Below are 12,021 nucleotides of genomic sequence, written 5' to 3'. Positions count from 1 at the left end.
CCCACCTTCACCTTCCCACCTTCCTCAGAGCAGAGGCTGTGGGGAGGGGCCACTATGGCCAGTGAGGCTCCTTACCAGGGGCTGTGAGCCCCAGCCTGCCCCCAGCAAGAGATGACAGGAGAACTTGCTCCAAAACCAGAACCAGGGCAGGCGTGGGGGCGCACACCTTTAATCCCAGCACTCGAGAGGCAGAGGTAGGAGGATCGCCATGAGTTCAAGGCCACCCTGAGACTACATAGTAAATTCCAGGTCAACCTGGGCCAGAGTGAGACCCTACCTCGGGAAAAAAAAAAAAAAAAAACACAGACAAAAACAAAACCAGGCTTTCGGTGCCTCATCCAGGTGGACTCAAAGTTAAGAGATCCCTTTGGCAAAAATCATTTTACTGAACGTCTACCATGTCCCAAACCTGGGGGTTACAAAGTTGAAGACAACCAGCTCAAGCCTTCAGAGTATATTTAATTCAGAAGAGCCCGGGCTATGTGGAAAAACAAGCACACAAAACTCGCCCACTTCTTACCTTCTCCGTGAATGTCTGTAGGTGCCCACGTCTGGTCTCTGTGATGTCTTGAAGCAGAACGAGTGTTTGGTGCCATAGAGAAGACACGCACGATGCTTAGGTGGGGCTGGAATTTAAAGACCATGGCACCTGCTGCTGGGAGTCAAGACCAGCTGTGGCTGGTGGCCTCCAGTCAGGTCTTTGGGTTCTGGGAGGGTGTGAAAGGATGGGAGTACATCTAGCAGGGATGGTGGGGAAGCAGAAAGGGTGGCAGTAGATGTAGGGAAGCCTCAGCCGGGTCGGAAGCCGTGGCAAGTGTATGTCAGGGAAGGCGCCAAGCCTGGCCTCACGCACTTCCTCTCCAAGGATCTGCAGGGTGCCTGGTAGACTGCTGGGTATCAGGAAAGGGCAGCACCCGGGGCTGCTCTGGATCACTGGCCCTTGGTTCACTTACGTGGTGAAGCGAGGAGGCCCTGTGGTAGCCAAAAACTGGTGGGTGGGACGGGGGGGTCACACTGAAGGCTGTGATATAGGTGGGTTTCCTTCATCCACTGCATGCTAGGGAACTAGGTACAATTTTGGCATGTAAGTGCTGTCATTAGAGCTTTTTATTGACTTAAAAAATATTCATAGCCAAGTATGGTGGCATATGCCTTTAATCCCAGCACTTGGGAGGCTGAGGTAGAAGGGTCCCAATGAGTTCAAGGCCAGCCTGGGACTACTGAGCGAGTTCCAAGTCAGCCTAGGTTACAGTGAAATTGTAGCTCAAAAATAAATAAATAAATACATAAATAAATAAAGGACTGGAGAGATGGCTCAGCAGTGAAGGCGCTTGCCTGCAATGCCTAATGACCTAGGTTCAGTTCCCCAATACCCACGTAAAGCCAGGTACACAAAGTGGTGCATGCATCTGGAGTTCGTTTGCAAATAACTAAGTAAAACATTTAAAAAAAAAGAAAGTGTAAGAAGTTAAAAATGAAATTGATACAATTTTTAAAAAGAATATCTTGCAACAGTGATCACACAGGGTAAAACAGTGAGTGATGTGATTACAAAAGAAAGCCACCCCCACCGCCCCCCTGCCCCCCCACCGCCCACCATGGTGGAAAGCTGTCACAAGGCAAGAAACAGGAGCCTAGCGTTCATGGCCTAGGGATGGCCCAGGGAGAGGAAGGGGGTCCTGAGGGGGTGTATTACTTGGGCTCAGAATGTGTGTGCAGGGTTCCTCACGTCTTGGTGGACCAGGACGCAGAGACAAGGCCAGACTCAAGGAAAGCCTGACTACATCCCTCAAGGCCTGTATCCACTACTTAGGACCTATGTCCCAAGGATTCTGTCACCTCCCAAAACAGCACCACCAGTTGAAAACCAGGTATCCAACAAACGCATGAGCCAGTGGGGGACAGTTCACATTCAATCTGTAACAGAAGGTTCTGCCAAGAGGGTCACAGGAAAAATGGGGGGGAAAGACTCTCTCTCTGTCTCTCTGTCTCTCTGTCTGTCTCTCTCTCTCTCTCTCTCTCTCTCTCTTTCTCTCTCATAGACACCCCTCTTCATCAGGCCATAGGAGTTTTGCAATACTTTGTAGTTAGCTGCATGTCAGATGGAAGGAGGTGAGAATGCCACAGTCTTACAGGAAATGCAACCTGACCTGTCGTGAGTGCCAGGGGCCCACATGGCTGTACTTTCTTGCAGACTCTCAAAGGTAGAAACCCTCAGGATCAGATGCAAGGACAGCCCCAGGGCTCTGGGCATCCTTGAGGAATTCCCCAGAGAGGGGCTCCTGCCATCCAGCATCACGTCAGTGTAACATAGCGTTAACATCCCATTAAGGGGATTACAGTCATTTTTAATCATGACTTATTGTTTAGCTCTCCCAAAATGAAAAGGGTTTCCTGTGGCTGGTAAATCAAATGGTAATTGATTCTGCATTTGTGGAGGCTTTCCACCAAAGCCTCTTTATCCCCCAATTTGCATTCATTGCAACGCTTACCAGCCTGAAAGGCACCCACCACTGCCTAATGAACATCGTCTGTTTTAATGGAATTTAATAGGAGGCTAACTGGAAAAAAGGCCACCATGAAGCATGATGGGAGATAATGAAGGGAGCCCAGAACTTTGCTCTCCTGTCCCTGCTGATGGCTGTTGAGACTCAGAGGGAGCCTCGGAAACAGAGACAGACGTCCCGTCCCTAGTACTGCCTACAGCTGCACCCGAGCTGGGAAACCAAGACACATCCCAGGGTCATCTTAGCAAGAGCCGTGTTCTCCTGACAGCGGCCGGGCCCCACTCGGGGAATGGAGGCTGTGGGGTTATATGTAGCATGCTCCCCTGCCCTGGTGGAGCCCTTTGGAAAGGCTGTGAGCCCTTCCGGAGGTGGAGCCGGGTTGGAGGACGCGTGTCACTGGGGAAAGGACTTGAGATGTTACAGTACCACCCTTCCTGCTGTCCCGCTGGACTTCTAGCCAATGTGACATGTGACATGCCGGTTTCCTGCTCCTGCTAAGCTCTCGGCACCATAATAAATGGTAAGGCTGAATAAACGCTGTCCTTCCCTAGACAGCTTCTGGCTGTCTGTTTTGTCCCAGCAAGGAGAAAGTAACTGGTACAGAAAACCCAAAACTAATGGGAGGGAGGGAGTCTCATAAAGTATAAACTTTCCATTGTATTAGGTAAGATTTCAAAGCAGGCAGGAGGTAGTTGGGGGTTGAAAGTCACCCACGCAATACAAGAACATGTTGTTATATTTTAAAAATAAATTCCAATTGAAAGGCGACAGAAAGGGTTGTCCATGGTGCCCCTCCCCCCCGCTGCCAGTTTTTGTTTGTTTGTTTGGTTGGTTGGTTTTTCGAGGTAGGGTCTCACTCCGGCCCAGGCTGACCTGGAATTCACTATGTAGTCTCAGGGTGGCCTCGAACTCACGGCGATCCTCCTACCTCTGCCTCCCGAGTGCTGGGATTAAAGGCGTGCACCACCACGCCCCGCTCACCACTGCCAGTTTTTTATATATGTTCCAGTGGTCTTCATGGAACTAGAGTATGTACATGGGCGCTCATGCTATCTGCGCGTGGTTGAGGGGTTGCTGGTGACTTTAAAAGAATCCTAAGTCAGTTTTTACTCACTGCCTGGAAATATTTCCACAGCACTATATAGTCTACCTCGTTCTCTTTCTGACTGCTTGATTGGATTCCAGAGTGTAGATAACTAATTGAGTCTTTTGACAGATAACTAGGTATCTTCCTTCCTTTTTTGTGTACATAGTATACAAGGTGTGGGTGTGTGCATGTGTTTGTGCTGATGTGGTGCCCCGTGCACTCACCTACAACATCCTATGGGCTCACTGCAGTGGCTGGGGAACACCAGGGGTCCCCCTTTCCATCATTCACCCCCTGCTTTTCCTCGCAATGGAGTCTTTACTGATTCTGGAGCTTGCCACCCATGAGCCCCAGTGATTCTCCAGTGTCCACTTCCCAAAGGACAGTGGCTATAGACATGTGCGGCCATACCCAGCTGTTTAAATGGGTTCTCAAGATTCAAACTTGGGTCATCTCAGGCTCTCATGCTTGCACAGGAAGTTCACTTTACCCCTGAGCCATCTTTCTAGCCTCATTTCCTCCTTTTATTTTTGTTTCTACTTAAAAAGTGAGATATTACAGCAGAGTGTGGTAGCATACGCCTGCATTCCCAAGAGTCAGGAAGTTGAGGCAGGAGGATTGAGGGTTCTGGACTACAAAGTAAAAGCTGTCACCAAAACAATTAAGCAGTAAGTATTTATGTAGTTCTTTGTATATAAATGTTAGTATTTCTCTGAGATTGGCAACTAGCCTGTGAAACGTCTGAGGTGAAAGTTAAGCATAAGCCAGGCATGGTGGCGCATGCCTTTAATCTCAGCACTCAGAAGGCACAGGTAGGTGGATTGCTGTGAGTTCAAGGCCAAGACTACATAGTGAATTCCAGGTCAGCCTGGGATAGAAAACGAGATCCTACCTCAAAAAAAAAAAAAAAAAAGAGAGAGAGAGAGAGAGAAAAAAGAAAAGAAAAAAAGAAAGATAAGCACAGTTTAAATGTTAGGTCTTGGGCTAGGGCGATGGCTCAGTGGTTAAAGGCACTTGCTTGTAAAACCTGGCAGCCTAGGCACATTCCCCCATACCCATGCAAAGCCAGATGAACAAAGCATCACATGCGTCTGAAGTTCATTTGCAGTGGCTGGAAGCTCTGGCATGCCCATGTGCACTCTCATAAGTAAATAAATAAATGTTAAGCTGGCCAAATCATCTGTAAAGGACGTTAAACCAATTTCCTCTCAGCTGTCACCACAGCCTCCACCAACACTAGGTCTTATCACCTTGTCATTTTTGCCAATTTGAATGGAGAGAAAAGCATCTCGTTTCGCTTTCTATTTTCTGGATAACAATTCACGATTTATTTTTTTAATCACAAAGTGCCCATCCATAGCCTTTATCCACTTCGAGCTGGCTGTTCTTTTTCTATGAACATATAGAGGTTCTTTATGTATTCCTAAAATAACCTTTCAAATATCCTTTCTCTGCGTGTGTCTACTAATCCATTACTTACCTTTTAACCTTTTTTTTGTTTAGGTAAAAATATCCATCAGAGGCCGAAGTAGGAGGATCTCTGTGAGTTCGAGGCCAGCCTGAGACTATGTAGCGAATTCCAGGTCAGAATAGGCTAGAGTGAGTGAGGCCCCTCACTCAAAAAGATTATATATATATATTCATCAACAAATTCAATCTCTAAATCTTATACTGCTTGACTCTTGGTTTTGTGTCTTAATTCTTCACTCCAGAGTTATACAAATAATTCCTTTGTTTGCTTCTGATACTTTGATCTTTTACCTCTTTGTGAGTAAGTTTGTATGTGAGCTGAAATTCTTTTTTTTTGTTTTTTTGTTTTTTTGTTTTTTGAGGTGGGGTCTCACTCTAGCCGAGGATGACCTGGAATTCGCTATGTAGTCTCAGGGTGGCCTCGAACTCACAGTGGCAATCGACCTGCCTCTGCCTCCTGATTGCTGGGATTAAAGGTGTGTACTACCAATGCCTGGCTGAAATTCTTTATCGTTCCCAAATATTTGCTGGCATGCCCAACACCAGTTTCTACTTGACTCTGGCAATTCTCATTCTTCTGTTTCAAAACATTTGCATGTGTAAAATGCTGAGGATCCCCACAAGCTTTTGTTTATTTTATCTAGTGTAGATGTTTCTCTCTATCCTGATGGAAATTAAAATACACTGGTAACACTCAGTTGATGCTCGGGTTGTACACACAGAAGTGAGGACAGTACCTCTAGGTGGTTGGACCCTGGAGGCAGTCCTCACAGAGGGGTAGGGAGGGAAAGTGGACCTGAAAAACCACTGGGGAGTTCACAGGAAGACAGTGTTGACCTGGAGGGGCCCAAAAGCATTTAGGGGGCCCTGTGGTCCCATGGACACCAGTCTGAAAGCGTTCTCTCACAGTTAACTGTCTCCATCCCAATGCTGTGAGCCCTGTCTGAATTCAGTTCCATTCCTCACTGCCCCGTGCTGTTGGCATTTTTCTTTCATGACTAGAAGCCTCCATGTGCCCACACCCTCTGGCAGCTCTTTTGCAGAGTTTCTGACTGTTCTTGCACAAGTTGTCCCCTCGATGAGTCTCAGAGCAGCCTGTTTGTCAGATTCCATTAAAAAAAAAAAAACTCCAGTTGGAATTCTGATTGGTGTAGCAGTTACTTTCTCATTGCTGAGACAAAGCACCCGACCAGGAGCAGCTTATGGAAAGAAAGGGTTTAATTCTGGCTGACAATATCAAGGGGAACTGTCGGGAGCATGGCAGGAGCAGAACCCAGAATCACAGCTTCACATCAGCAGGGAAGAAGTCGGGTGGGGGAGATGACCAGGAAGTGGGGCTGGGTTATAAAACCTCCCCTGAGGCCTCCCCCTGGTGACACACACTTCTTCCACAGTGCTACCCACTGGGGATTAAGTCTGCAAACAAGGCTATCTTTACTGGACATTTTACATTCGAACCACCACCGTTGGGATCCTGGCAATTTTCTCTGTTAATTTTGGGCCCCTACACACCTTAACCACCTGATAGAAACACACGCAGAAGAAGATTTGAGGGAAGGCTGCGGTCACATGACAGTGTCGAAGGCTCTCAGTTCCTGCCTCATTTCACAGATAGTGTCTGCATTTTACACCTGGCAAAATTACCACCCCCAGCCTAGCTGCGGCCACGTAGGCAGAAGATGGGTCATGACACGATGGCAGAGACATGTTGATTACACACAGTGGCTCCAAGGCAGTGAGACCAGTGCCAAGTTCTAGTGTCACCTTTGGGCTCAGCCTTGCCACCACGAGCCCTGCGGGCCACAAAGTGGGTGATGCAGTCACATCTTGAGGACTTGGGAAGGATTCTTTTTCCCTTAAAAGTCTGGGGTCCAGGCTCAATTCTGTTCTGTATGAACTGCTATGTGCATTCTCACAAATGACATAATCTCTCTGAGCTTTGTCCTTCTCATCTGTAAAATGAAGGGATTCAGCTAAATCAGGGCGTCTTAATTGGAGGTCCATGTGTATCAGTGGTGGGAGGAGCTTCTAGGGAGTTTTTGCTTTCTTGAAAATACTTTATTTAGGACTGGAGAGATGGCTTAGTGGTTAAGATGCTTGCCTATGGAGCCTAAGGACCCATATTCAATTCCCCAGTAACCATGTCAGCCAGATGCACAAGGTGGTGCATGCATCTGGAGTTTGTTTGCAGTGTCTGGAGGCCCTGGGCATGCCCATGCTCACCCTCTGTCTCTGTCTCAAATAAATTTAAAAATATATATTTATTTAAGGGAGAGAAAGAGGCAGACAGACAGAGAATGAGCACACCAGGGGCCTCAAGCCACTGCAAAAGAACTCCAGGCACATGCACCACCTTGTGCATCTGGGTTTATGTGGGTACTGGAAAATTAAACCCAGGTCCTTGGGCTTTGCAGGCAAGCACCTTAACCATTGAGTCATTCCTCCAGCCCCTCTGTGCATATTTTTCAGAGGAGTAGGATCCTAGAAAGGTGGAAGGCCCAGTTCAGTGATTTCTTACCATTTATGATCCCCACCCCCAACCGTGAGGAGTTCTAACCATTCCGCCCAGCTGCAGCTCCAAGACCCTGCCACCATCACTCTGCCTAGATTGCAACCTTTTGGTGATGCAAGGAGAGTTCTGAGGTTCTCCACATGTTACTCAGGCACCTCATCTTTTTTCTCCTCCTCAGCTCTCTTCCACCCTTGTGCGTAACTTCCCCTTGGCACCCTCCATTTTTCTGTTTCCAGTCACACACCTATGACAAAGGCTATCCATTGCCTCTTCCGCAGCCGAGTTTTCCTGAATTTGTCTCCCCTCTGGTCACTCTGTCCTTTTTCTTGGACTCCACCTTTGTTTTCTAGCCAGTGTGGGACATGATGCCCAGTTGGGCTGTCTCCTCAGCCCTGCTGAGGAAAAAAGGAAGGGGTATCGTTGAGTCCTAATCACCAGGGAGGTTGTCTGGAACAATACCATTTGTTCTCCATGGGCAGCACTGTCTCTCTGTTCCTCTGTACACACCATAGCTTCCCCCCCCCCTCCCCACCAGGGTAACCTTAGATGCAGCTGAAGGGTTGCCCAGCCTTGGGGCAGCTCTGGGTAGGGGATGCTTCCCTGCACCTGTCTTGTATCCTTGGGGTCCTCCAAATCACCTGCTACTCCACAAGCAGATGCTCTGACCTTCTATGTTCTATGTCAGCCTACACACAGGTAGGAGTCCGCTCTTTCCTCCTGTTTTGTGTGGCAACCCCACGCAAAGAGAAACATTCGTCATCAAGCCCCCATGTCAAATTATAGTACTTCACTGGGCAATGTATTCAGTTCTGTCATCTAGGGGGAATTATTTCCAACCTGTAACATTAGTGGTGGCATAATCACAGCCCGATCTATGCATCTCCGTCCTTAGAGACAGACATGAGGAAGGCACAAGGTTTACTATCCCCAACCTGTAATTCATTGCTAGGAGAATGTAAAAAATATATGTTTATATCCTAGATCCAGCCCTTGATGAATGAGTTTTTTTTTTTTTTCCTGAGAAACATCTGTATGATGTAAATAGGATTTTGTAAACATTTGTAGACAGGCATCTCATCTTGTCAAACTGCCACTCTTAGGTGATTGACACCATTAGAGAAGGCTGAGCTTCCCCCTTTGACAACACGTCATGTAGAGTGTCTGTCTTCCTCTCACCGCCCTGTCCCAGTGACTGAGCCAGGAACCAGCTGAGGGGCTGAGAAGGGGGTCTCTAAGTGAAAGCACCCCACCCCAGCTCCACTCTGAGAAATGACTCCCAGTTGAGAAGCATGAGCCTTTCTCCCCAACTTCAAAAGCTGAGAACAGATGGTCCACAGAGGCAGGAGATTCTGGACTTCCAAAGCCATCCTACTGGAGGAGGGCACGGTCCTCAGCTCCCAGAAGACAGAAGCAGAGTTGCATCAAAGAGTCATTTAATACAGAGTCCTTTCATCAGAGGCCTAAGCACTTTCCGACCTTGGTTCCACCACGAGTGGGAGGTGACGGTGAAGGAAGGTCACGAGAGAGAGAGCAGTCAAGGGCACTGTCCACTATAAAAAAAAGTAAGTGGGGTCTGGAGAAATGGCTTAGCGGCTAAGGCTCTTGCCTGCAAAGCCTAAGGATCCATGTTCCTCTCTCCTGGTCCCACGTAAGCCAGATGCACAAGGTGACGCAAGCGCACAGCATCATACACGCACACAAGACGGTGTGCGCATCTGGAGTTGGATTGCAGTGGCTGAGACCCTGGCATGCCAGTTCGCTCTGTTTCTCTTTCTTGTCTCTCTCTGTGTGTCTCTCTCATTTTCATAAAGGTGTGTGCCACCATGCCCAGCAAAAAAATGAATAAATAAATAAGAAGTAAGTGGTAGTCGGAAAGGTCACCAGTCATGCACAGAGCTGTGAACGCCTCTGCGCTGGGGAGTTGTGGAGAGCATGACGTGGTTCCTGTGCTGAAAGAGGTGTCTGGTTGGATAGAAGGAGAGAATGGAGGGTTAGGCAGGACAAGAAGCCCAGACCCACCCTGTGGAGGTTCCCATCATACGGCCTCGCTGGCGGCCACGAGAAGGTCCTAACCCCCCGTCACCGTCACCGTTGGCCTCCTTGACTCGGCCACTGTGCTGGAGGCCGTGGTGTGCTTCTTCTCCGTCTGGTCCATCGTTGGCCTCTCAGGGTTCCACACGTACTTGATCAGCTCCAACCAGACAACGAATGAGGATGTAAGTTCCTGGCTGTGTGCCACGTGGGCACGTGCTTGGGGGGGTTGCCTTGGGAGGAGAAGGAGCAAAGCAGGGAGAGGCCCCCCTCTCACCCACCCCGCCCCAGCTGTGAGGCCTGGAGCGTAAGAAAGGCAGTGACACGCGGCCGTGGTTCCCACGCGTCTGTATCAGACGTTGCTTCATTCTCCTTTGCTTTGTGACCGTGTATGTCAGTCAGACAGTAGGATGGAGCAGGTGACCCCGGTCTGACCCTGGGGGCTTCTTTTTTTAACTTTATTTTTATTTATGTATTTGAGAGAGAGAAAGAAGCAGAGAGAGAGAGAGAGAGAATTGGCGTGCCAGGGCTCCAGCCACTGCAAAGGAACTCCAGATGTGTGCTCCCCCTTGTGCATCTGGCTAACGTGGGTCCTGAAGAGTCAAACAGGGAGCCTTTGGCTTTGCAGGCAAATGCCTTAACTGTTAAGCCATCTCTCCAGCCCCCTGGGTCTTTTGCAAGTCCTCTTGAATAATTTTGGAAGCGAGGTGTCACACTTCCCCTAACAGAGAGACCGTGGCACGCTGACATATGAATGAATCTAACTTTCATGCTTAGTATCTCTGTCTAGTTTATGGAGAAAATTGCTCTGATCCAAAGTTGAACTTTGAGTCCAGGAACATCTGCCAGTATGGAATGTGGGTAAAGGGGAGGGAGGGAGACAGGAAGCTGCTTCCAGTAAGCGTGGTCCTCCTGTCCCTGGCCTAGGTTCTCACACAGGTCTCTGTACACAGACGTCTCAGAAGAGGTCTGGTGACCTTAAACAAAAGCTAAGAAATTTTGATGGTAAAGTACATGAGAAAAACAGATTACTAAAGCAGCTCTTTTGACTTGGTGACTACAAATGTTAGAATCTGGAGAAAACAAACAAACAAAACCCTTCACCAATACTGAGGCTGAATTCAAAGTCTACATTGGCAGTTAAGAGTCAATTAACATTTTTGCAGTTACCATCCCTTTACTGACTACATAGGGGTACAAGATATGAATATGAAAGACAGCCTTCACTGGTTTCCCTGAGAGACCTTTTAGTGACATAGTGTGATCTAAAACGAAGATTTTTTTTTTTTGTCCCCAAAGAATGTAACCCTCTCTCTCCCTAACTTAAGCCACTGAGGATATTTCCAAGTTTGAGGTCAACAGCCATTTTACCTTCTAGAATATTACCTCAGTGTCACCTGGAAAAGGACTGAGTAAAGATTCTTTGCCCTGCTGGGGATGGAAGCCATGCCCCAGCACAAGCTAGGCAAGTGTCCTATCAGGAAGCGATACTGCCAGCCTCTTGTTTTGACTTTGTTTATAGGGCTCTCATCATCCAGTTTGTCTAGACTGCGGAGCTGACAGGCTGGATATCATGTGCTATTGATGCTTCTTCTATTTCAGATCAAAGGATCTTGGTCAAACAAAAGAGGGAAAGAAAATTACAATCCCTACAGCTACGGAAATATCTTTACAAACTGCTGTGTTGCCCTGTGTGGACCCATCTCTCCAAGGTGAGACTCAGATAGCATGCTCATCACAGAGCTCGAGAAAAACCGAGGCCTTGTCCACGTTAGCGCAGCCACAGAGGCAGAGGCCTGGCCCCGCCCGGTGGAGCGGACCACACCACAGATGACCACCACTGTTCTGCATGCGCCGTGTGGACATGGCCTTAATGAGATAGACACCTGGCTTCATTTGGCTCCCTTTTTTGTTTGTTTGTTTGTTTTATTTTGTTTTTGGTCTTGAATGAATTTAAGTTTGGGGAAAATTCCCTACAGCTCAGAATGGGAAGAATGAAGCGTGTGACCCTATGAATTATTGAGTGATACTGAACGCCTGTAACAAGCAGCGACCTGTGGTTAACATAGTGAAGGAACCAGCACCCATCTGTAGGAAGCGACGAGAAAACCTGTAGGAACAAGTGTTGACGTGACTGACACTCAAATACCTCCCAGGGGAGACAGATCCGGGTGGAGTAGCTGAGATCGTGGAGGTGGCACGGGTGATAATAACCACCGCAATAACTGGCATGGATTGAACTGGTGTTTAACCCTTCTCTAAGTCCTTTACACGCATTAACTTAGTCAGTGGGAGAAGGGGTCAACAGCCTTGCCGTGTGTCCAAGGCCATTCACTGCCATACTCACATCACGGTGGTCCCATTGGGTAACTAGACACGGGTCTTCTTTCAGCTTTGGCTGAGAACTTTAGGAG

At 48.1% G+C, this 12,021-nt stretch overlaps 1 protein-coding gene across 2 annotated transcripts in view; it reads left to right on the top strand.

The window, feature by feature from the left end:
- The window catches only part of Zdhhc14 (zinc finger DHHC-type palmitoyltransferase 14), a 322,677-nt gene that overhangs the window by 286,325 nt on the left and 24,331 nt on the right, over positions 1–12,021 (top strand). For both annotated transcript variants that reach the window (XM_004651108.2, XM_004651107.2), the window contains exons 6-7: positions 9,690–9,792; positions 11,210–11,319. In XM_004651108.2, the coding sequence (XP_004651165.1) occupies positions 9,690–9,792; positions 11,210–11,319 (213 nt within the window). The remainder of the gene's footprint in view (positions 1–9,689; positions 9,793–11,209; positions 11,320–12,021) is intronic.

The sequence above is a fragment of the Jaculus jaculus genome, chromosome 9 (assembly GCF_020740685.1).
Source record: "Jaculus jaculus isolate mJacJac1 chromosome 9, mJacJac1.mat.Y.cur, whole genome shotgun sequence".
In the NCBI taxonomy this organism is placed as follows: domain Eukaryota; kingdom Metazoa; phylum Chordata; class Mammalia; order Rodentia; family Dipodidae; genus Jaculus; species Jaculus jaculus.
The sequence above is the reverse complement of the archived record's forward strand: the minus strand, read 5'-3'. Positions and strand labels throughout refer to the sequence as shown.